The sequence below is a fragment of the Clinocottus analis genome, unplaced genomic scaffold (genome assembly GCF_023055335.1).
Source record: "Clinocottus analis isolate CAN_PGR_092001 unplaced genomic scaffold, fCliAna1.0.p SCAF_31, whole genome shotgun sequence".
NCBI lineage: Eukaryota > Metazoa > Chordata > Actinopteri > Perciformes > Cottidae > Clinocottus > Clinocottus analis.
In genome coordinates this window covers 185,724-211,105 of record NW_027176054.1, presented here as the reverse complement: position 1 = coordinate 211,105, position 25,382 = coordinate 185,724, and the positions used below count along the sequence as shown (strand labels likewise).

The following is a 25,382-nucleotide window of genomic DNA, read 5'->3' as shown; positions in this document are numbered from 1 at the left end:
GATTCAGCGACACATATAGATAAGAAGTAAATATAACATGAGGAGGTTAGAGCTTTACAGAGAGCTGAGCTGTGACTGCCAGTAACATCGTTGCAGAGCTGCATTGAACCGTAAAGTGACACAAACAGTCTCAACCTGGAGGAGGAAACACAACCTCCCAAACAGAGCTGCTGAAGGGGCGGGGCTTCTAATGAAGGGGCGGGGCTTCAACTTCACGATCCTGAAATGAAACTTAACGTTTTGTCAGAGCGACAGTCGAGACAAATCTCTGTGTTTCTGTGGAAAGAAATATTACACTTTGCTTGTCGGGATTTTCTCAACAGCTGCCCCAAATACTGGTGAGTGACAGCTGATGGTATTTACTGTGTTTTAATAACTCAACACAAAACTCACAGCTCGAATCAAACAGAAAGTTAATCTCTTTTCATTTCCTCATGACACATGGTCAGATGGCCTTCCGTGAAGATTTTCAAAGAGGAAAGTCAAATTAAACTAAAATTCTAATAAATAATTATGTATTCCATGCATTTTTATTGATTTTCTTCTTTTTAAACTTTTGTCTTCAGTGTGTAGATATGGCTGCTGTCAGCAATCTGCTGACTGAAGATCAGTTTCTGTGCTCCATCTGTCTGGATGTGTTCATTGATCCAGTCACCACACCATGTGGACACAACTTCTGCAAAAACTGCATAACTGAACACTGGAACACCAGTAACAGGAGCCAGTGTCCCTTGTGTAAAGAGGTTTTTACCACAAGACCTGATATGAAGGTCAACACCTTCATCATTGAGATGGTTTCTCAGTTCAGACAGTCGGCTCAACAGAAAGCCAGCAGCAGCAGCTCAGAGCAACAAGAGTCCAAACCAGCAGAAGTTCCCTGTGATGTCTGCACTGGAACCAAACTGAAGGCCCTGAAGTCCTGCCTGGTGTGTCTGGCCTCCTACTGTGAGACTCACCTGGAGCCTCATCTGACAATGTCAGGCCTGAAGAGACATCAGCTGATGGACCCCGTGGAGAACCTGGAAGGCAGGATGTGTACGAAGCACGATAAACCTCTGGAGCTGTTCTGTAAGACCGACCAGACGTGTGTCTGCATGCTCTGCACTGTGTTAGACCACAAGATGCACAATGTTGTTCCTCTGGAAGAAGGATATGAAGGAAAGAAGGTCGAGCTGAAGAAGACAGAGGCTGAAATCCAGGAGATGATCCAGAAGAGACGACTGAAGATTCAGGAGGTCAAACGCATCGTGAAGCTCAGTGAGGAAGATGCAGACAGAGAGAAAGCAGAAGGTGTTCAGGTCTTCACTGATCTGAAGGAGTCTGTTGAGAGAAAACTGAAGGAGCTCATCAACACGATAGAAGAGAAGCAGAGAACAACAAAGAAACAGGCTGAAGACTCCATCAAAGAGCTGGAACAGGAAATCTCTGAGCTGATGAAGAGGAGCACTGAGGTGGAGAAGCTCTCCCTCTCTGAAGACCACCTCCAGCTTCTCCAGAGCTTCCAGTCCCTAAACATCCACCTCCCACCACCCACCAAGGACTGGACAAAGGTCAGTGTTCCTCCAGCATCACATGAGGGGACTGTGAGGAGAGCTGTGTCTCAGCTGGAGGAGAAGATCAGTAAAAAGATGAAGAAGCTGGTTAAAGTTGAGCTGAAGAGGGTCCAGAAGTTTGCAGTGGATGTGACTCTTGATCCTGATACAGCTCATCCTGCTCTCATCCTGTCTCATGACAGGAAACAAGTACATCATGGTGATGTGAGGAAGAATCTACCAGACAACCCAGAGAGATTTACTCGTTCTATGTTTGTCCTAGCAAAGCAGAGTTTCTCTTCAGGCAGATTTTACTTCGAGGTTCAAGTTAAAAGAAAGACTGAATGGACTTTAGGAGTGACCAGAGAGTCGATCAACAGGAAGGAAAACATCACACGGAGTCCTTGGAAAGGTAACTGGACTATACAGTTGAGAAATGGAAATGAGTACAAAGCTCTTACTGGTCCTTCAGTTCCTCTCTCCCTGCAGTCTGGGCCTCAGAAGGTGGGGGTGTTTGTGGACTATGAGGAGGGTCTGGTCTCCTTCTATGACGTAGAAGCTGCAGCTCTTATCTACTCCTTTACTGGCTGCTCCTTCAGGAAGAAACTCTTCCCGTACTTCTGTCCCTGTAAGAACCGTGATGGTAAAAATTCTGCACCTCTGATCATCTCTCCTGTCAAATTAAACTAATCACATTTCTTCTTCCATTATCGATGGATTTCCAATCGAGGGAACTAATCAGTGGCGGCTGGTGACATTAAACTGACTGATTTATTTTTTCATGATCTTTCTTGTGGACTGTGGGTGTAACTCTGTTGACCTCTACAGATGTTAACAGGGAGGACGTCTTTCCTCAAATTATCAGAGCCACCAACTCTCACGGTTTCGCCGTGTGACACACGCTCACACGCCGCACAACGAACATCTTACGGCAAAAAAAAAGTCTACGGCAAGGTTTTTGGAAAAGTTGGCAGCTTTGCGATTTAGAGATGAAGAGAGATTGCATAAAATATATTCTTTCAACATTTATACTTTTTTATTTTTGATGTTTTTCATTGGATTTCTATATTGTCTGTGTTTGATTTCTCTTTTCATGTTTTCCATAAAAATCTTTCAATGGCTTTTCTGTCTGTGTATTATTACCATAAATACTAAATCAACATTGGTTTAGAAGCAGTGGCAGCCGGCTAATAGAACGCCACGTGGCCTGGCCCCGCCCATAAATAATAATATTATTAATTATACAAATTATAATGTTAATAAATTATACACATTGTCAGTATTTGTGTTTTTGAGCTATGGAATATACCCAGAAATATTTGTAAATTAGGATATCTGTGCAAAATATCTGCTTTTCCTGCTTGTCCTCTTTGCTCGTGCAGATTTGGCCCAAGAAAGCGTGTAGCATGCAAACGAGGTGCAAGCGAGCATAATTATGTTTTTGTGCCTTTGTTCACAGCTCTTACGTTGGATTTGGAAATTATTTTTTTTAATATATTTGAAATCATCAGTCAATTGCCACTTACCTGTATGCTACATGATATATATATATTAATATACTGAATTGTATTAATAAGATGTCCTTATTATGCCAAAGTGTTGGAATAAAGATTGTTTTAAATTACCTATTCAACCATTGAATCCTTTATCTTATTTCCTTAATTCTAAATCTCTGCCCCATCAAGCAAACTGCCTCATCTTTATTTTTTTATCATCAGAAATGTCTGGACTGACAGATCACAGTTCAAACCCTCTTCAGTCTTCACTCAGCAGACGGCACGGGGCCCAAAGAGAAGCAGACTCACTCAATATTTAGCTGTGGTTCAATAATGATCGAGGGTGACTTACGCTTTTCTGGACTGGGAAACAAATTTAAAATCCAAGTTACAGAAGTATTCTCCGTCGACCGATCGATTATTAGATTATGAGTTGACTTAATTTACAGATGTAAAACTGAGATCCTCCCCAAAGAATCAAAACAAACAAAACTCCACTTTATATCTTTAGTTTGCCAGAGATGTGATCATAAGTGTCTTGAAAATGTTTCATCAGCATGAAAAAAGACACAAATCATATAATCAGAATCAGACTAAGTGAAAGAAAAAAAGAATCCTTCAACCAAAACAATCGATTAGTCGACAATCTCTCTCTCTCTCTCTCTCTCTCTCTCTCTCTCTCTCTCTCTCTCTCTCTCTCTCTCTCTCTCTCTCTCTCTCTCTCTCTCTCTCTCTCTCTCTCTATATATATATACAAATAATAATAATGATGTATATATATATATATTCTTTTCTTCTTAATAATAGTATAAAAAGGAGGTCAATATATATATATATATATATATATATATATATATATATATATATATATATATATATATATGTAGAGAGAAACACATTAAAACCTTATACACACACACACACACACACACACACACACACACACACACACACATATATCTATATATATCTATATATATATATATATATATATATATATATATATATATATATATATATATATATATATAATTCCTCATTTTATACTATTAAAAAGAATAATAGTGTTTTTAATACACTTTCCCCACCCGTCCGTAGCGTGTTGTTTGTCCTCTCTCGGCTTCCGTCCCGCTGTAATGTTTTCATCAGCTGATTCTTCCTCCGTTACTTTGCTTCTTTCTGTTTTTCCGTCACATGGAAGCTAACCGGCTAACGCAACAGTCACCATGGACGTGAGCCGGTTCACACCGGGACGGAGACGCGGGTCCACCGGACACCGATAACACCTGCCCCCCCCCACCTCCACCCCTCCCAAAACCACCACCACCACCACCTCCACCACCTCCACCCCCTCTCAGTCTGACCGGCTATCGAGTGACGTCGTCGGTTATCTCGGAGACTTTTGCCCCCTTACCCCGCTGCGGCTCCGTGCTAGCCGGATAGCTAACTAGCTGGTTATAAAGCAGCTAACCGACTAACTTCCTGACTGCAGCGGACGGACATGTGCGATGGCCTCGGTTCGGGTCGCGGTCCGGGTCCGACCCATGAACAGAAGGTGAGTTTATTTCACAACAACAACGACAACAGGATTTGTTTTGTTCCTGCTATAACTGGGGTGACTGGCTCGTGCAGATGTATTAAATCACATGCATGGACTCCGAAACTATATTTATTACGATGAATAATACATTATGTTACATAAAGGGAGGGTTTGGTAGCCTTTGTGAGGACATTAGTGTGTTTATTATCACAGCAGGTGTGTTGATTTAACATTATTCTCACCTGTTTGAACCTGAGAGACAGAGAAGGAGCAGCAGGCTGAGATTACAGCAGCTGGAGTAAAAGTACACATGTACAAGTATCTCCATATTATCAGAACAATGTACTTTAAAGTATAGAACAGTACAAGTGCTCAATGTGCAGTTAAATGTCACCTGTTAGCCTCTTTTATTATGTTTCTGTGCCTCTATCACTGCTGCATTATGTGTGTGTGTGTGTGTGTGTGTGTGTTGCGTTTTTACTGCTGTAGATGTATTTATACTAATAATACATTTAATCCTTCAGTTTATCACAAACATTCGACATCAACACATCTGGAGGTACGAGGTTTTACCTGGACAGGAAGGAGATGAAAACAACTTTAAATAGCTGTTAGTCAAAATGCATTGGAGTAAATATTTACCTCTGATGTATTCAAGTAAAGTACAAGTACCTCAAATGTGTACTTCAGCACAGTACTTGCGTATATGTATTTGGTTAGTTGGGTGCAGCTGCTTTGCGTTTCTGTTGAAAACAGAGAATAAAGAACAGGAAGCAGACAAATGTTCACATTATTTCCTTTTCACTGCCTCTGTGAAAGTATTTATATCAGCTTTCAATGACATTTAATCACAAATTATAAGATTCTTTTAACAATAACAACAAGGCTGCAATGTTACAGCACCAATTAATCCTTTGGTCCTATTTTAAAATAAGTTTAGGATAACAATGATTTACATTTTAATTTTTTTTTAATGGGTTAATAATTACAGTATTGATTGATATTGATATAAAATAATTGACCTTTAACCCATTCCCACGTCTCCGTTTAATGAACACGCTCAGTTCTACGATGAGGAGACGTCGTGCTCTCTTAACAAACACCTTCTTCTCGTTAGAAGTTATAATCGCAGTTGGAGCAGATTTGACTCTGTGGCCTTCACAGGCTTTTCAAAGTAAGAGCGCGTGAATGGTTTCTGTTCCTGCTGCGAGGCGGACATGAAGGGTGTCACCAAACCGCTGGAGACGGAGAAGATTCACTGGATAAACAAACATGTCGCCTGCTGATAACATTCATGTTCAGTCATGTGGGTTTTATTCACCGACAAGTCAGACAGCAGTATGTTATGGTCTGTGTGTACGTGTACACATGAAATATATTAATATGACTGGTTTTAGGTGGCTCTGTGTACTTGTACACATTTCAACAACAGGGAGGATGGAGTTAGACGTGCAGCTGAAAACAAGGGAGCTTCTATAAAACTATGCAACAAACATAAACGCGTATCTTTCATTGGTTTTTCACAGGGAGAAGGACTTGACCGCAAAATGCATCATCAAGATGGAGGCGACCAAAACCTCCATCACCAACCTGAGGGTACTTTTGATTTCATTTATTGTATCCACACAGGAAGTGATTCAGGTTGAATAGGATGGAAAATTCCTTTTAGCTGAAGCCGTTTATTATATATATATATATATATATATGTGTGTGTGTATGTATGCGTGTGTGTATATATATATATATATATATATATATATATATATATATATATATATATATATATATATATATATATATATATATATATATATATATATATATTATGTTGTGTTCTCTAAAGATCCCGGATGGCATTGGAGCGGATTCGGTGCGGGATCGAACCAAAACGTTCACGTACGACTTCTCCTACGACTCCACGGATTGTAAGAGCTCCTCGTTCGTCTCCCAGGAAAAGGTGATGCTGCTTTCTAAAGATGGATGCCGTCTTTACAGACACCGACTGTCACGTTATGTTTAACCTCTTCATTTGGGGATTTCACATTGCATCTCTAAAGTGTCACATTGCAGCTCCGACGTGTCACATTGCAGCTCCGACGTGTCACATTGCAGCTCTGAAGTGTCACATTGTAGCTCCGACACGTCACATTGTAGCTCCGACACGTCACATTGTAGCTCCGACACGTCACATTGCAGCCCTGAAGTGTCACGTTGCAGCATCTCTGACGCGTCACGTTGCAGCATCTCTGACGCGTCACATTGCATCTCTGACGCGTCACATTGCATCTGTGACGCGTCACATTGCATCTCTGACGCGTCACATTGCATCTCTGACGCGTCACATTGCATCTCTGACGCGTCACATTGCATCTCTGACGCGTCACATTGCATCTCTGAAGTGTCACATTGCAGCTCTGAAGCACCACATTGCATCTCTGCAGGATAAATAACGTTTCTAGTTTTCTGCGTTGCAGGTTTTCAAAGACCTGGGCTCGGACGTGCTGAGGGCGGCGTTCGAGGGCTACAACGCCTGCGTCTTCGCCTACGGTCAGACCGGCTCGGGGAAGTCCTACACCATGATGGGAAATCCAGTGAGACGAAACACGAACGAATGTCATTGATCCGTCTGCTCAGCTGCAGTGGAGTCGAGTTTATCTGACCTGTTGGGGGTTTTACCTGTTGATTATTTTCTCTAGAAATCATTAAAATGTGCAATGTGCCGGTGACGAGTGGCTTTCACAACTTGCGGGGGAAAAGTTGGAGACTGGATGCTCAACTTTACCGAATGTCTTTCCACATTCCTTCTGGTTTTGAGTCTTTTAACTTTTTGTGTCCGTCGTCGTTGCGTTTCAGGGCGACGCCGGTCTGATCCCGAGGTTCTGTGAAGGCTTGTTCAGTCGTATCGCGGCGGCGACTCGATGGGACGAAGCTTCGTTTCGCACGGAAGTCAGGTGAGGATGCTATTTTTTTTTCACCCTCGGCCCCTCGTCTTCGCTCGACGTATTCTTGCGTGGGAACAAAGGGCGAGAGCGAGTTTTGTGACCGCGTCGTCCGCTTCGATGCCTTCAGCTACCTGGAGATCTACAACGAGCGGGTGAGAGACCTGCTGAGGAGGAAGTCCACGCAGACCTACAACCTCCGCGTCCGGGAGCACCCGAAGGACGGCCCGTACGTAGAAGGTGAGGCGGCGGCGCTACGTAGCTTAATGCTACTTTTATTCTGGACTATAATCTAGCTTTTTTACTTTTATTTAGCTCGGTTTCTAGTTTAGTTGTACTGTGTTTGTCAGGAAGTCAAAATGTGTGTTTTTAAGTCTTTTTGAAATTGTGTATTCAGGGTTCTCACGGTCATGGAAAACCTGCAAAAGTCCTGTAAATGTGTTATATTCATGTGTTCATGATGCTCAAAATACAAGCAGGCATCCATACAGGCATCTATATAAAAGTTTATTCTTTTAATTAAACTATTGTCTCTCATTCACTTGTGTCATTTCAGGTTTACTGTTTGCTTTGAATGCTTTGTTTGTTTAAATACTACATTTTATCACTTTTTACTGTTTACACACAGATTTCACACAATATTTGCTCGTAAAGATTTGCTTTAAAGTCATAGAAATGTGGTTAAAAGTCCTGAAAATGTGGTTAAAAGCCATGGAAATGTAGTTAAAAGACATGGAAATGTAGTTAAAAGTCCTGAAAATGTGGTTAAAAGTCCTGAAAATGTGGTTTAAAGTCATAGAAATGTGGTTTAAAGTCATAGAAATGTGGTTTAAAGTCATAGAAATGACCACTTCTCTGGTCACAATGTGCATCACAGTCTTGCAGCTTCAGGTGAGTTCATACCTGCGCGTTCTCTCCTGTAACTCCGCCCCCTTCCTCCCTGGTCTCAGATCTGTCCAAACACCTGGTGCAGAACTACAGCGACGTGGAGGAGCTGATGGAGGCCGGCAACACCAACCGCACCACCGCCAGCACCGACATGAACGACGTCAGCAGCCGCTCGCACGCCATCTTCACCATCAACTTCACGCAGGTCAGGAACCCGGCGCCACGAGCGCCGCTCGCTGTGTCCTTGTGTCCTTGTCTCCTTGTGTCTTTGTGTCTCTTGTGTCCTTGTGTCCTTGTGTCTTTGTGTCCTTGTGTCCTTGTGTCCTTGTGTCTTTGTGTCTCTTGTGTCTTTGTGTTCCATGTTGTCGTCATCGTCCGTTCTGCTCCACAAACGATCCTGGAGCTTCAGATCAGAACTTTCACTACAATTTGTCAGATTCAGATTTTCACTAAAATATTTCTCTCTCTTTCTGTCTCTGCCTCTCTTTTTCTGTCTGTCTCTCTCTTTCTCTCCCTCTTCTTCTCTCCCTCCCTCCCTCACTCCTTTTCTCATTCTCTCCTCTCTCTCCTTCACCCTCCTCCCCCTCTCTCCTTCTCTCCCCTCTTCTCTCCCTGTCTCTCCTCCTCTCCCTCCCTCACTCATTTTCTCTCCCTCTCCTCTGTTCTTCTCCCTCCTTCTCTCTCCCTTCTCTCCTTCTCTCTTCCTCTCCCTCCCTCCCTTTTTCTCTCCTCCTTCCCTTTCTCTCCCTCTCCCCCTCCCTCCCTCCCTCCCTCCTTTTTTCTCTCCCTCTCTCTCTCTCTCCCTTCCCCTCTCTCTCGCACTCTCTCTTTCCCCCCGCCACCCCCCATCTCCTATTCTTCCTCCCTCCCTCCCTTTTTCTCTCCTCCTTCCCTTTCTCTCCCTCTCCCCCTCCCTCCCTCCCTCCTTTTTTCTCTCCCTCTCTCTCTCCCTTCCCCTCTCTCTCGCACTCTCTCTTTCCCCCCGCCTCCCTCCCTCTCCTATTCTTCCTCCCTCCCTCTCTCTCTCTCCTTCCTCCTTCCTCCCTTCTCTCCCCTCCCCTCCCTCCTTTCTTCTCCCTCCCTCCTCTCTCTCTCTCTCCCCTCTCCCTCCAGGCTAAGTTCGATGCAGAGATGCCCAGTGAGACGGTGAGTAAGATCCATCTTGTGGATCTGGCCGGCAGCGAGCGAGCCGACGCCACGGGAGCGACGGGCGTCCGCCTGAAGGAGGGAGGCAACATCAACAAGTCGCTGGTCACCCTGGGCAACGTCATCTCCGCTCTGGGTCAGGAAACGCCGCCCGCCTTCACCCCTCGTTCACCTCGCGTTTCCCTCGCTTCCCCCCGCTGACCGCCGGCTCTGTGTCCTCAGCCGACATGACGCAGGACGGCGTGAACACCAACCTGAAGCGGCGCTCCGTGTTCGTGCCCTACAGAGACTCAGTGCTCACCTGGCTGCTGAAGGACAGCCTGGGAGGAAACTCCAAGACCATCATGATCGCCAGTGAGGCCCCTCCCTCTCTCTCTCTCTCTCTCTCTCTCTCTCTCTTTCTCTCTCTCTCTCTCTCTTTCTCGCTCTCTCTCTTTCTCGCTCTCTCTCTTTCTCTCTCTCTTTTTCTCTTTCTCTCTCTCTCTCTCTCTCTTTTTCTCTTTTTCTCTTTCTCTCTCTCTCTCTCTCTCCTCTCTCTCTCTCTCTCTCTCTCTCTCTCTCTCTCTCTCTCTCTCTCTCTCTCTCTCTCTCTTTCCTTCCTCTCTCCTTCTCTCGCACCGGCTCACTTAAAAACCTCCTGGAAAACTACCTCTCTCCTTCTCGTCGTTCTCCCTCTCTCCTTCCTTCCTTCTCTCTCTCTCTCTCTCTCCTTCTCTCTCCCTCTTTCTCTCCCTCTCTCTCTCTCTCCCTCCCTCTCTCCTTCTCTCTCCCTCTACCTCTACCTCCCTCTTCCTATCTTTCTCTCTCTCTGTCATCCTAAAATTACAGTTTCACAAGGTTTTATAAGTTTACGTCGCTGAAGTTATATATTTTTATTTTTTTTAATTTTATATTTTTATAAAAATAAGAATACAAAAATAATAATTTTATAAAATAAAAATAATACAAAATTAAAAAAAAATATATATATATATTTTAATTTTGTATTATTTTTATATATAAAAATGTATATATTTTAAAATAATTTTATAAAATAATAATACAAAATATTAATTTGTATTATTATGTGTGTGTAATCACGTCCTTGATGTGATAGGTCTCTTGTTCTATGCATTCATTAACCTTTATTTCCCGGCTGGATGCATTACCTCACGGCGTTCCTGCTCCTCGGTGTCCGTCTCTTTTCCTTCTCTTTACATTTCTTTACTTCTCAGCCGTCTCTCCGGCCGACGTGAACTACGGCGAGACGCTGAGCACGCTGCGCTACGCCAACCGAGCCAAGAACATCATCAACAAGCCCACCATCAACGAGGACGGCAACGTGCGGCTGATCCGAGAGCTGCGGGCCGAGATCGCCCGCCTGAGAGCGCTGCTGATCCAGGGCAACCAGGTGGGGGGGGGGGGTCGCTCTGCCGGTTCTGATCCGCATCCTCATCGTTAAAGTCACGGCGTGAAGCGTCACCGATGCTGCCGACGTGTTTCTGACCTCTTTGTGTGTTTCTGCGTCAGATCGCGCTGCTGGACTCGCCCACGGCTCTGAGCATGGAGGAGAAGCTGCACCAGAACGAAGCCAGAGTGAGTTCACCGGAGCCACCGAGCTGGACCTCCAGTTGAGCTGGACCTCCAGTTGAGCTGGACCTCGAGTTGAGCTGGACCTCCAGTTGAGCTGGACCTCCAGTTGAGCTGGACCTCCAGTTGAGCTGGACCTCGAGTTGAGCTGGACCTCGAGTTGAACTGGATGAGTTGAACTAGACCTCGAGTTGAGCTGGACCTTGAGTTGAGCTGGACCTCGAGTTGAGCTGGACCTCGAGTTGAGCTGGACCTCGAGTTGAGCTGGACCTTGAGTTGAGCTGGACCTTGAGTTGAACTAGACCTCGAGTTGAACTAGACCTCGAGTTGAACTAGACCTCGAGTTGAACTAGACCTCGAGTTGAACTAGACCACGAGTTGAACTAGACCTCGAGTTAAACTAGATGAGTTCAACTAGACCTTGAGTTCAACTAGACCTTGAGTTCAACTAGACCTTGAGTTAAACTAGACCTCGAGTTAAACTAGATGAGTTCAACTGGACCTCGAGTTAAACTAGATGAGTTCAACTAGCCCTCGAGTTGAACTAGACCTCGAGTTTTGACGTTTTTACTAAACTGGACGTGTGGCTTTGTTGATCTCCGCTCTGCTGAAGAGTGCATCGCTCGCTGCTTCCTGTCGCGTTACTTTCTGTGTTTGTGTGTTTTTTTTTGTGTGTTTTCAGGTCCTGGAGCTGACGAAGGAGTGGACCAACAAGTGGAACGAGACGCAGAACATCCTGAAGGTCCGTTTGCTCATCGCTCAGGCGGCTCAACCTCTGCTGGAGGGAGAGACCACACAGACACACACACACAGACACACACACATTAGCTTTAGCATTTAGCTTCATTGCTAGTGTTTTTTTTTCTTTGTGCACTAGTTTGATTGTTTTTGTGAAATCATACCTTGACCTTTATTGGTAGTCGGCATCAATCAGACATTTACAGATGTTTTTTTAGACTTTTTTGATGACGGAATAAACAACAAAAAGAAAGAGAATGAACAAAAAGAACAAAAAGAAAATCAATGTGTATCTGCTCTCTGTTCTCCCATTTCTTCCCATATCCGATCCTTCCTCTTTGCGTGGCCTCGCCTGCAGGAGGAGACTCTGGCTCTGAGGAAAGAGGGCATCGGCGTGGTGTTGGACTCCGAGCTGCCGCACCTCATCGGCATCGACGACGACCTCCTGAGCACCGGCATCATCCTGTACCATCTGAAGGTCAGAGGTCGCCGCACACGCTGCAACACTTAATATCGCTGTCGCATCTGGACGGAAGGAGCTTTTATTCGAGTCTTCGGCCTCTTCGGGGTTTAACAGAACTAAACGAAACACAACCTGTGAGATTCTGTTTGCCATCGACGTCTAAACGTCTTGGTTTTCGTCCCTGTCGTCCTTCAGGAGGGACGGACGTACGTGGGCCGAGAGGACGCGTCCACAGAGCACGACATCAGTGAGTTTGTTGACTTGTTTTTAACGAGCTGCAGGTGAAGAGAAAATGAAAAACAACTTTTTATTTTAATACGTTTTCAACCTCAACTAACTTCTTAAAAAAAAAGGTTAATGACCCACTTAAAGTGATCAGCTGCTGACATGAGGAGCAAAACTGATTCAATGACAGTAAAATGTACCTCAAGGACACACACACACACAGGTACTCTCTCTCTCTTACACACACACACACACACACACACACACACACACACACACACACACACACTTTGTGTCATAAAGACATAAAACTCAGATTTTTGATCAGATTCCTTCGAGTGAGATTCTGTAACTCGATTTATGAGAAACTGTAAATTAGTTAATGGTTAAACTTTTATTGTGACCTTAGAACTGGATTAAAATCTGCCTCCAAGGAAAAGTTACTAAAAGGTTTTGAACGCTGAACTAAAGTTTCTCTAAATCAGAAGTTAGAGAATCAGACATGCGTCTCGACCTCCTATATAAACTCTTTTTACGAAAGCTTTTCATTCATTTTAAGAACTTTCTCTTCTTTCACGCAGGAGCTCCATAACAGATTGTTGTTGTTGTTGTTGATGTGCAGAAGTTCTTTCATTTCATTACCTGTCTGAGAGGCAGTGAGCGTGTCTTTGACGTGTGGCCCCGCCCCCCTGCAGTCCTGCACGGTCTGGACCTGGAGAGCGAACACTGCGTGTTCGAGAACCAGAGCGGCAAAGTGACCCTGGTGCCGCTCGGCGCCGCTCAGTGCTCCGTGAACGGAGTTCAGGTGACCAAGTCGTCGCAGCTCAACCAAGGTGAGAGGACGCCTGGTGGGGAGGCGGGGGGGTCAAGACCGGAGAATCTGTCCCGGACAGTTTTCAGTGTTTTTTCTTCGTCCAGGTGCTGTGATTCTGCTCGGCCGGACAAACATGTTCCGCTTCAACCACCCGAAGGAGGCGGCCAAGCTGAGGGAGAAACGAAAGGTGAGGCTCTCGACCCCCTTTTCGGCCGCATTGGAGACCTTAAAGGGCTCCGAGGTGGGACGGTACCACTGCTGACCTCTGACCCCTCCTCCTCCTCAGAGTGGCCTGCTCTCGACGTTCAGCCTCTCCATGACGGATCTGTCCAAGTCCTGTGAGAGTCTGTCCACCGTGATGCTCTACAACCCCGGGTGAGTGCCGGCCCGTCAGCTCGCTGCATGTGGTTATCGGCTCAGACCCCCTGCAGCGCATCGCCCCTCTGCATCAAACCCCTACAGGGCGCCGCCATGTTTTTTTTAGTTGTTTTTTTTAAGAGCTGATGTTCAGCTTCTGGTCGTGTTCGTTTACCTGCAGTCACACAGAGCAGTTAGTTTACAACAAAACTATGGAAGTCCATCCACGCCACAACAAATACATACAAATAAAATAAAAAGTAATTATTATGAGACTAAAAGTCATTATTGTGAGATGAAAAGTCATAATTATGAGATAAAAAGTCATAAATATGCGATAAAAAGTCATAATAATGCGATAAGTCATTATTACGCGATTAAAAAGTCCAAATTATGAGATAAAAAGTCATAATTATGTGATAACAATGCATTATTATGCAATAAGTCATTATTACGCGATTAAAAGTCCATATTATGAGATAAAAAGTAATTATGAGATAAGAAGTGAAAACAAAAAAAGGTTATTTATATCTCATGACTTTTTTTTCCTCCGATTATTCGACATTGTCCGATGAAATTCAGCTTTTTTTTTAAATTTATTTTTGACACAATTGTGTAGAGAGATTGTGTGTCTGGTGTCCACTCTGAAAGCAGCAGTGTGTGTTTTATTGTTGGATTGTGAAGCTCAGTTTCATGTGAATTAACTGATGGACGTGTCCTGTCGGCAGTCTCTTCACTGAGAAGGGCCCCGTCTTCCTCAGGTAGACTCAGCCGCCCACTTCCTGTCTCACTGTCCCCGTTGTTTGACTCGTCCCGTCTCTCACGCTGAACCCTCATTGTATTTTTTTAATAATTTTCGCACGCCATTTTTTTGCTGCTTCTGTCTCCATCTTGACGTCTGAGAGGAGAGAATGTGTCATCAGGCATTTCATTTAAAGTCATTTTGTGTTGACTGCGCCTTTCACTTACTGCACTTTAGTTGTGGTGTGTGTGTGTGTGTGTGTGTGTGTGTGTGTGTGTGTGTGTGTGTGTGTGTGTGTGTGTGTGTGTGCTTTTTTTATGAGAGTACAACAAAAAGATGACGGAGGTTTTTGTGTTCTCAGGCTGGAGTTTGAGCGACAGCAGCGAGAAGAGCTGGAAAAACTGGAGCTGAAACGGTACGAGAGTCATCAGGCCTGCATCAAAGTCTTACAAAGATATGAATAACCGTTTTGAAAACCCAGAAAATCTATTGATTCAATCCCTTTTTGTCCAGTTAGAGCGATGAAATGTATTTAAAGAATGCAAAAAAATGCAAAAACAGCAAGAAAAGTATTAAGAAATCAAAGTTACATCATGTGTAAAAAAAACAAGTCTCTCACTTTCCTTGTTGTCGCTGCCGCAGGAGGCTCATCAAAGAGATGGAGGAAAAGCACCAGAGTGAGAAGGCGGAGCTGGAGCTCCTCCAGCAGGAGGTGGAGAGTCAGCGTAAGGAGTCCGAGGAGGTGCAGCAGCGGATCCTCCACCAGGAGGAGAGCCTCCGCCGGCGCAGCCAGGACATCGAGAGCCGCCTGCGGGACTTCCTGGCGGAGAAGGAGCGCTTCGAGGAGGAGCGGCGCTCGGAGATCCACGGGCCGGACCCCAAACCACAAGAGGAGGAGGAGGAGGAGGAGGAGGCGGAGGCAGGGGAGCAGCTGGATGAGGAGCAGCGGCGGCAGCAGGAGGCCGCCGAGCAGGCGGAGATCTACCGCGAGCTGGAGCGTCTGAAGAGGGAGCGCGAGGAGCAGAAGGTCCGCCTGGAGACGGAGCGGCGGCGGCTGGAGGAGCAGGAGCGCGAGCAGCTGAGCCTGGTGGGCCGGCTGGAGGAGCAGCTGAGGGAGAAACACGAGGCCGCCGCCACGCTGCTGACCCGCGAGGACGCCAGCCGCCTGGAGGAGGAGCGCCGGGCCCTGGCGGAGATCAGGGAGGCGCTCCTCCGCGCCAAGGAGACCGCGGAGCGGCCGGACGTGGAGGGCGCCGGCGAGCGCGAGGCCAGAGCCGCCCAGGCGCGCTACACGGACTTCAAGGAGGCGCAGGTGACGGAGCTGGGCCGGCTGGAGGAGGGGCTCCGGCAGCAGCGGGAGCGCCTGGAGAAGGAGGTCGCCGGCGAGCGCGGCGCGCTGCCGCACCTGGCCCGCGGCCTCAAGGAGCGCCAGCAGCAGCTGCGGGAGCGCCAGGAGAAAGGGGCGCAGGACGCCACGGCCGCCTGCCAGGAGGAGCAGCTGGTCAGGCAGGCGGAGCAGAGGCTGCAGTTCAAGGAGCGCCAGCTGGCCAGCGTGGTCGACGGCCTCCTCCCCGCGCTCGCCGAGGAGAAGCAGAGGGCGGCGGAGATGCTGGAGCGCAGCGGCGGCGGCAGCAACGGGAACTGCGACGGCCCGCCGGGCCTCGACAACACGCTGTTCCAGGTGGAGAAGGAGCTGGAGGACAAGGAGGAGAGGCTGAACCTCCACTGGCACGGCGCCCAGCAGCTGCAGCAGCTGCAGGAGACCTACGAGTTCACGGCCAACGTGGCGCGGCAGGAGGAGAAGGTGAGGAGGAAGGAGAAGGAGATCCTGGAGTCCAAGGAGAAGCAGCAGCGGGAGGCCATGGAGCAGGCGGTGGCCCGGCTGGAGAGGAGGCACGCGGCGCTGAGGCGCAGCGTCTCCCTGGAGCCCGACGCCGAGGAGCAGCGGCGCCAGAGCTCGGTGGTCAAGAACACGGGGACGGGGGCCGACCTGGACCCGCACAGGTCAGAGGTTTTTTTACATGCGACGCACGTCGTCACAAAGTTATGAATATGCACGATTTAAACTGGAAGTCAAGACAACGTGGCAAGATATTAGACGCCACAGTGACGTCACTGAGGGAGAAACGTATATGATTGAATGCTAATGCAACAATTTTCCTTTTAAAAAAACTAAATAATGTTTTGACTGATACAAAAAAATAATCCCTCTCAATTGAATCTGACACCTTCCTGAAGGTTTGTGAGGAGGTTTGGTTGTGTTTGTTTCTGCTTTATTGTCTGGTTGTTTCTAGGAGCTACGAGCTAGGCGCTAGGAGCTAGGAGCAACAAGCTAAGAACTACAAGCTAGGAGCGACGAGCTAGGAGCTATGATTTAGGAGCTACAAGCTAGGAGCGACGAGCTAGGAGCTACAAGCTAGGAGCTAGGAGCAACAAGCTAAGAACTACAAGCTAGGAGCGACGAGCTAGGAGCTACGAGCTAGGAGCGACGAGCTAGGAGCGACGAGCTAGGAGCGACGAGCTAGGAACTAGGAGCTAGGCGCTATGATTTAGGAGCTACAAGCTAGGAGTGACGAGCTACGAGCTTGGAGCTACGGGCGACATGCTACGAGCGACAAGCTACGAGCTACAAACTAGGCATTTCTGCTCGATGTGTTAAATGATTATGAGGAAAATAATGTTTAATATCCTATAAACAATATTTACTGAAGTGTAGATATTTGTTTCAAACCTCTGGCTTGACAACATTAATTGTTGTTTGAGCAATAAAACCCTTTGTGCGCTGGAGAAGCCAAATGAATAACAAAAAGAAACGACGATAGAAACCCTCATTCGTGTGGTTTAACGCTTCGTGAACCGCTTTCTCTCCAGAGTCGAGCAGGAGATCCAGAAGCTGAGGCGGAGGATCAGCGAAGGGGACGAGAGCGGCCGGACCGGCGAGGAGAAGACGAGTCACGGCAGCTCGCCGGTCAGCCACGTCCAGAGCCTGACGCCTCTGCTGCCGCTGTCGGACGACCGGTACGTCTCTTGCGTTCCCGGTCGCTTTAAATCAACACTTTAGTCGTTTCATGTTGCCGCCGGCGCTTCATGCGTTGCAGGATCAACGCGTACATCGAAGAGGAAGTCCAGAGGAGGATGCGCAAGATGAACCTGCTCAACGGCGGCGGCAGCAACAGCAACCTGGATCTGTCTCTGTCCTGTGAATCGCTCCGGGTAAGACGATGCCCGCGCACTTTGTCGCTTCCTTACGTTGTTTTACACTTCAGTGTCTCAACCAGCTGACCGAGGAACAGTTTCTCCCCTCAGACCGTCGCTCTGATGGACTCTTAACATCAGTCGTACATTAAAACATCCCGTTATTCACAATAAAAGTGATATTTTACAGTTGAAGAGCGCACCTTTTTGTCCCTGTAAATATAAATCCTACATGCAGTACATACACTGGATCTAGAAATGTATACAATGTGTGTATTTATACATATCCACAAATTCAATATCACTTTGCACTTTATTATGAACTAAAAACACTTGCCTTAAATTGATGTTGCTGTTTTTTTAAATATATATACATTTATTCACTTATTTTACACAAACATGTGTTCACAATAGTTCTTACCTATTCTTTAAACCTTTAGTTAAATTCCTTATATATGTGTGTTCTGGTAGAACAAGGAATCGCCGGCTATTTTGATAATCAGGTCATATTTCGAGCAAAAATGTCAAAACATGTTCTGGTTTCTTGGGAGCAAGAAGTTGCTGTTCGTCTCTGTCGACGCGAAATAAAACCTCTGAAGAAGTCCACTTGTTCTGAACATTTTCGTCTGTTTTTAACAGAACAAAGCGTTGATTCATTGGCGGATTAATCAGTTGAATAAATGTATTTGGAGCTTATTCCATCAGGTGGGAGGTTTCTCAATAATCCGTCATGGTTGTGATCCTGTAGCCGCCGCTCTTAACACTCATTATTCTGAGCTTTCGTCCAGCCTGCGAAATGTGTGTTTTTATAGAGTAAAGGGAGAATAAAGGCATCGAGCAGGTCCGGTGGCAGGTTGCGAGTCCGGCGCCGCTTTCTCTCTGTGTAGAACTGATGTTTAGCTCTTTAACCCCGCAGGAGGAGGAGGAAGCTTTTGACTGTAGCTCTGTTAGATTGACAGACGAGGTAAGACCAGGACGCTCCTGCTCTGTGTGAGACTTGCTCTGCTCTGTAATCTGCATGATCCCTCCTCCTCTTCCTCCCCAATCCGGTTCTGGGTTGACCCGTTCACACTTCTACCACTCCGTTTGGTTTGTAGCTCTTTTATGGGGTTCTTCTCCGCTTGGTTCATGATCCTGGTTTTGTTAAATTTTTCCCTTTTTTTTTTTCTCCTGTCATGAAGTATAATTTACAACTTGCTTGTTTTTCTTCCCTTTTTTGTGCAGATTTAAGAATTAATAGTGTATATGTAATGATACTGAGAGGTGATGTTAAGTTTCATTGTTTTCAGGATGATGAAAAGCTTCAAAACATTAATCCAAGGAGGCTTAAATATGAGGTAAGACCAGACTCCTTTAGTTTTGAGATTACTACAACTCAATAATCAATTATTAAAAATTTGTAATCCTGCTATGTACAATTTTTTTTTAAATGGACGAGGTTCTGTATCTTTGACCGTCATCGCTCATATGCATGGGAACAATGACACAAGAAAAATATGAACATAATTCCTCATAATTATACTAATTCAATTAAATTTTAGAAGAAACAATGGATGAGTTTTCCTTTTTTAAATATTGTTAAGTTTACCAAATAAAATATTTTCTAATCAATTGTTTGTGTTCTTGAAAATTTGGAAACTCTGTTTATTATTTTTGTGAAACCCGAAGCAAGGGATGCATGGAAAGTCAATTTAACAGACAACAAAACACCTTGAAATGATTGTGAATGTAATATATCAGCTCATAGTCCTTCAATTCAAACAACGTGGGTTCAAACATGGGTAAAACAGCATTTGCAGATTTGCCTTTTTTTTCAGTCAAGGTGCAAGACAGATGGAGTTAAGCCAGAAACCTACAAATAAACAAAATGTTGGAGATCTGCAAACATCATCCGTCTCGTCACAGCAGGAAATCATCATAAGAATTATTTGCAAATGCTGCTTTGCCCACGTTTGATAAGAATTTAAAGTATATAAGTATATTTTTTGTCCATTTGTCGTCTTAATTTGCATGTCAAACCTCTTCACACTGTTAATTTCGAATCATTCAAAACTCGCCTGTGCACTTGGTGATGGAAGAACTCTGATTCTCGATGGGTGGATTATGGACCTCGGTGTTATTCAAAGAGCCTTCGCCTCCTTCTTGACGATGTAGTCATGGACTCCCCCCCCTTGTGCACACAGAAAGCCTGCGGGTTGTGGTCTAGCTTGCCGCCTGCCCCGATCCTCGAGGCAAAATCCCCTCTTCAAGTGCGGGAAAACGTGTCGGAAAATCCAGATTACAACCTTTTAAAGAGTCACAGAGAAGAAAAAGTAGAATACGCAGCTAAAGTCGTGATTGAAAAAGAGGAAGAGCCTTACAAAGAGGGTGAACAAACCTATTGGCAGCATCGAGGAGCGAGTGTCCCTCCAGGAGAAGTGGGCCGAGGCCTTTGCCAACTTGAACACAAGCTTCGCGGCAACTCCGCAAACTCGGAGGCCAACGTGATGGATGAAAACGAGAACATCGCCCTTGAAAAAAGAACCCATTCAGCCTGCCGTGCTCCTAATAATGATGACGACGATAAAAAGGTTGAAGATGCAGCAAGCAAACGCCAAGCATGTGACCCAGAGATGGTAAAAGACACTGAACTTTCCAATGATCAATCGTCAAAGATGCAGAACTCTGTCAATTTCACGCAGGAGTCGAAGGAATCCGTTAACAGTGGACTAAAACAAGAGAAAGCCACGGAAACGGATACGTGGGCAGCCAGCAGAAGCTTTGTTTTTGGGTATTTTACCGGAAAGCTCTCCGAAGCGTGCAAAGACGCCAGCAGAACGCTTCAGGGCACTCGGGACATAATTCGAAACGTGCGAGTGGGCGATATGAAGGTTGTGCTCACTCAGTACGTGACCATGATGTCCCAGGAGCTGCCGCTGATTCATCGCTTGCAGCTGAAGCCGGAGCCAGAACCTTTGAACCTCGCAGAAAACAAGGCCCTATCGGGCGATCCGACAGAGGATCGCGCCCTCGGTAGTCCTCCAAACTGCCGCACGTCGGTGATCCCGGGCGTCGCGGGACGCCCCGAAGGCTCCGTGTCGTCTCTCAGAGACGCTCGTCCAGCAGTGTTTCGTCAGACGCTGGTCCGTCTGACGCCGGCCTTGTCTCGGCTGCAGTCGCTTTCGTCCGAGGAGTTGCTGGAAAAGTTGGAATCTCTGAGCCCTCGAGCAAAACGTAACGAGCTCGCGAGCATCTTCTGGCTCCAAACTGCCAACGTCAGGCAGCCGGTCCCAAACCCTGGGTGCCTGCTCCTGTCGGACGAGGACATAACGGTGCTGTCGAGTGGAACAAACGCCGACGACGCCGTGGCTATTCGTCACCGCTTGAACCTCCCGGACATCAAGCAGGTCCAGATCGGTTTGGCGGGGCAGCACATCCGCCTCATCGGCAGCGGCGAAAACGCCGTCTTGGTGGTTTTTACCTACAGCAAAGAGCTCACTCAGGAGTTCTGCAAAGCCTTGCTGAAGCTTCGTTCCCCCGAAAGGTTCCCCGAGGGGACTGAAGTCGACCACCCGTTGCTCTCCGGCGACCTCGCGGCCCTCTCTCTGGACTGGACGGCGAGCGTTCCCGACATCGTCCTGGACGACGGCCTTCGCGTCGCATCCCGATTCAAGCGGGTCCTCGCCGACCTGCTCTACCTCGTCCACGGGAACATGGAGGGTCCCGGTAAGCCGTCCCTGGCGCACGTGCGTCCTCTGCTCTACACCAGCGTCAAGGTCGTCGAGAGCTCCTCCCGCGCGCACCGGGACGCCATCTGTCAGTTCCTCCTGACGGACACGCACGTGGCTCTTCTCCGGGAGGACGGCGTCTTCCACCCGGTGCCGCGGGGGTCCAGTGTGGCGCCCGTGCAGCCCCAGTTTCGGGGACTCGAACTCCGCAAGCGTTCGGACGTCGGATGCCTGGTTGTGAGGGTTAGCGACGACTGCTTTGTGGTCGACGTCACGTTCGCGACTCGCGGACCGCCGACCGGAGCAAAGCGGGCGGAGGCCAGGCGATACTCGGCCGACGCGCTCTCCGTCTCTGACCGCGGTCGTCGGAGCGATTCCTGGAAGTTGTGTTTTGGTTGTACCTCAGAAGCCGTGGTCTTGATTAACCACCTGTCTACCTGAATTACTCACGGTTTACTTACCATAAAAGTCTGGTTACAAGCCGCTCCTACCTTCGGTGGGTGTCCCCGCTGTAACAAGCTAGCGCTGGTGCTAGCTCCCCGCTGCTGCTGCTGAAGCTACTGAGCTAGCCGCGATGCTAGCTGGCTACACCGGGGAGCTAGCGCGGACACCTACCAAAGGTAGTAGCGGCTGTAACCCGACTTTTACCTGTGTCTGAAAGAGAGAAGTAATTAAACAATATTTATATGTATGATCGGGTCATCATCTCATTTGTTTTAGTATGTGTTCAATAAGTGTTTACCATTTCATGGAGTTGAGATCTTAAAAGATGATTCATCATCGTACCAAAGTAAAATAAACACATTTGCAAGTTTTTTAGAATAATTTCTAACATTTTTAAAACGCCTTTTGAGATGAAGACTCACAGATCCTGTTGATTTGATGTTTATTATAATTTAAGTAGTTTATATGTCGTCATAATAAATTTATGAAGATAAACCGCATTTCGGAAAGTTGAAACAATGTGGATGAAGCTTGATTTTTCTGGTCGTATTTGGTTTAAAGGAAAAATTATGATATTACTTATTTGCTGTTTTAGTCTAAACTTTTGCAGCTTGCATTTTGATTTTAAAAAAAAAAGATGGGATTTAATGTCTTAAAGGCAACGAGAGGATTTGTAACGATGTGAAGTGATTACAGAAAAAAAGATTAGTATGTATTAAAGAAATGTTTAATGTGTCTTAAATGTACAGAGAACATGTTAATTGTGTTACCAAGATAATAAAGATTGAACTTTCTATGATTCCGATCATTCTTAAATCAAGTTCAACCAAATGTTTAATGAAAATGATTTTGATTTCTTTCTGAGTCAACCCTTTCCTCTCCTCTACCTTTCTTCTCTTCTTCCTCTTCCTCTTCCTCCTGGCGTCCTCTGCAGCACCTGGTCTGCCGTCCTCTCGGGTCGAGCGGCGACGGCCTCCAGGAGCCCGTTAAAATCAGCATTCCTCGTTACTTTCTCCGCGGGCAGGGGAAGGACGAGCACTTTGAGTTCGAGGTCAAGGTGAGTCTTCGTCTCCCTCGTCATCGTCAGTCATGTACGGTTTGACCTGTTCATCTTCCTCATGCGTTTTTTAACCATCTATTTAAGAATGTAATCCATCTTTAATGTGACGGGATGTATAGTATGATGACTAGTTAAATGTAGGTTGCACTCTGGAAGAAATATTCAGAAGTTTTACTTGGATAAAAGTAGTTTCTTCATGTAAACTTAGCTCTATATTTGTTTATTATTAAGGTCATAGTTCAAGGTTTCGTCGTACTGGACTAAATTGTATTTAGATGTTGTGAGATTGTAGAAGCGTTGAACCAGAAAAGCTTTCGAGTGTAAGTGCGCGTCCGAGTTTTTACCTCAAACACTTTTTGCTCCCTTTGGTCAGATCGCCGTGATGGATGAGATGTGGGCCGTGTTCAGGCGCTACAGCCGCTTCCGGGAGATGCACAAGAGCCTCAAGATGAAATACCCGGAGGTGAGAGAGTACCAACGTGTGTGTGTGTGTGTGTGTGTGAGAGAGGGAGAATAAGAGTGTGTGTGTGTGTGTGTGAGAGAGAGAGAATAAGAGTGTGTGTGTGTGTGTGTGTGAGAGAGAGAGAGAGAGAATAAGAGTGTGTGTGTGTGTGTGTGTGTGAGAGAGAGAGAGAGAGAGAATAAGAGTGTGTGTGTGTGTGTGTGAGAGAGAGAGAATATGAGTGTGTGTGTGTGTGTGAGAGAGAGAGTATGAGTGTGTGTGAGAGAGAGAGAATATGAGTGTGTGTGAGAGAGAGAGAATATGAGTGTGTGTGAGAGAGAGAATACGTGTGTGTGTGTGTGTGTGTGTGTGTGTGTGTGTGTGTGAGAGAGAGAGAATATGAGTGTGTGTGTGTGAGAGAGAGAGAGAGACAGAGAGAGAGAGAGAGTTCTGCTGCTGCTGAAACACTCAGTCAGCAAAAAAAAAAGTAATTTATCAAAAGAAAAAGGACAAAACATTCCCTTGTTGTAGCTTCTTAATGTGACGTGTGTGTGTGTGTGTGTGTGTGTGTGTGTGTGTGTGTGTGTGTGTGTGTGTGTGTGTGTGTGTGTGTGTGTGTGTGTGTGTGTGTGTGTGTGTGTGTGTGTGCTGCAGCTGGCTGCGCTCGAGTTCCCTCCCAAGAAACTGTTTGGAAACCGAGACGAGCGGATGGTCGCCGAACGCCGGAACCACTTGGAGGTGAGACGGTTTTGAATTACACGTTGTTTGTTTTAAGAAGTGGAGATGTGACTCGCGGCCCGTCTGTTCCCCGCAGCGTTATCTGAGGAACTTGTTCCGGGTGATGCTGTCGTCCTCCAGCTCTCCGCTCAGAGCCGACGCAGACGGCGGCTTCCGCCTCACCAAACACGCCGTGTGCGAGCTCTCGCCGTTCTTCAAGAAGGGCGTGTTCGAGTACAGCAGCCACGGCACCGGCTGACCGCAACGCCACAACCAAAACAAAAAATAACACACAAAAAAGTTTAAAAAAACAGCTGGCCGTGTTTTTCCGCCTCAGAAGATCAACAGGTTGAAACACTCGCAGGTCAGTTTGCTCGCCGCTGAGACGCCGGCTGTTCCAGTAGAAACTTTCTCACTAACGGTTAAAGTGAGAAAGTTCAGCTCTGTTTTAAAGAGTTTACTTTCTACGCTGAAGCAATAAACCGCAATATTATGCTAATATATCTACATGAGCTGTGAGACTTATGGCAACGCCATCACTGTGTGTGTGTGTGTTTGAGAGAGTGAGTGAGAGGAAGTGTGTGAGAGTGCGTGTGTGTGTGTCTGAGAGAGAGAGAGAGAGAGAGGAAGTGTGTGTGTATGAGAGAGAGAATGTGTGTGTGTGTGTGTGTGTGTGTGTGTGAGTGTGAGAGTGAGTGTGTGTGTGTGTGTGTGTGAGTGTGAGTGTGAGTGTGAGAGTGAGTGAGTGTGTGTGTGTGTGTGTGAGAGTGTGTGTGTGTGAGAGAGAACGTGCGTGCGTGTTCTGCTGCTGAAACACTCATCGTGGTTTAAACGGTCAGCCAGCGGAAAAAAAAAGTCAGTAAAGAAAAAAGACAAAACCTTCACTTGTTTCATTCTTAAATGTGAACATTTGTGTGTTTCGTTGTCGTTTGTCGTCTTCATGGCGAATATCTTCAGACTGTTGGTCAGACGACGTCTTTGCAGACGTTTCCTTTGACTCTGGGAAAATTATGTCGGGCATTGTTCTCTCATTCATGACATTTCACAAATAAAACAAGAAGGGAATCTATGACGGCAACGATCATTAGTTGACGTTAAATCACTCGATCTGAAGCCGGTCACATGACATGACAACAGGTTTTTCTTCGCTGTGGTCAAACCGTTCATTCAGAGATCTCCACCCGTGTCCCCGTTACAGATGGAGGACTAAATCAAAGTATGGACTCATTTACAAAGTAACAGTGTGTTGCATTTAGGGTGAATTTATTGGCATAAATATCAGAATATCCTATTAAAAAAATGTATGTTATGCTGCCAAACCCTGCACACTGGCCCTTTAAGTGCATGAACAGGAAGAAGAACATATAA

At 46.2% G+C, this 25,382-nt stretch overlaps 2 protein-coding genes across 7 annotated transcripts; both read left to right on the top strand.

The window, feature by feature from the left end:
* The first annotated feature begins 542 nt into the window (after positions 1-542).
* LOC137798747 (E3 ubiquitin-protein ligase TRIM39-like) lies at positions 543-2,474 on the top strand. Of its 3 annotated transcripts, XM_068595672.1 has the most exons (3): positions 576-802; positions 839-1,133; positions 1,167-2,474. In XM_068595672.1, exons 1-3 carry the CDS (start codon positions 576-578, stop codon positions 2,220-2,222), a joined length of 1,578 nt encoding a protein of 525 aa, XP_068451773.1. In that variant the 3' UTR covers positions 2,223-2,474. The 3 variants fall into 3 exon arrangements, with proteins under 3 accessions (XP_068451774.1, XP_068451773.1, XP_068451772.1); XM_068595671.1 differs by having other exon boundaries at positions 839-2,474; XM_068595673.1 differs by having other exon boundaries at positions 543-2,474.
* Positions 2,475-4,192: 1,718 nt separating this feature from the next.
* On the top strand, positions 4,193-24,650 carry kif16ba (kinesin family member 16Ba). 4 transcript variants are annotated; one of them, XM_068595660.1, is made up of 28 exons: positions 4,193-4,583; positions 6,095-6,164; positions 6,412-6,525; positions 7,043-7,159; positions 7,422-7,519; positions 7,638-7,747; positions 8,458-8,600; positions 9,509-9,677; positions 9,764-9,895; positions 10,756-10,931; positions 11,051-11,116; positions 11,793-11,852; positions 12,207-12,326; positions 12,507-12,558; positions 13,232-13,369; positions 13,455-13,537; positions 13,637-13,725; positions 14,436-14,468; positions 14,811-14,864; positions 15,092-16,453; positions 17,321-17,467; positions 17,548-17,662; positions 18,561-18,608; positions 18,934-18,981; positions 22,730-22,852; positions 23,229-23,318; positions 23,952-24,035; positions 24,112-24,650. In XM_068595660.1, exons 1-28 carry the CDS (start codon positions 4,537-4,539, stop codon positions 24,271-24,273), a joined length of 4,050 nt encoding a protein of 1,349 aa, XP_068451761.1. In that variant the 5' UTR covers positions 4,193-4,536; the 3' UTR covers positions 24,274-24,650. The 4 variants fall into 4 exon arrangements, with proteins under 4 accessions (XP_068451761.1, XP_068451762.1, XP_068451763.1 ...); XM_068595661.1 differs by lacking the exon at positions 14,436-14,468; XM_068595662.1 differs by lacking the exon at positions 18,561-18,608.
* Positions 24,651-25,382: the final 732 nt, after the last annotated feature.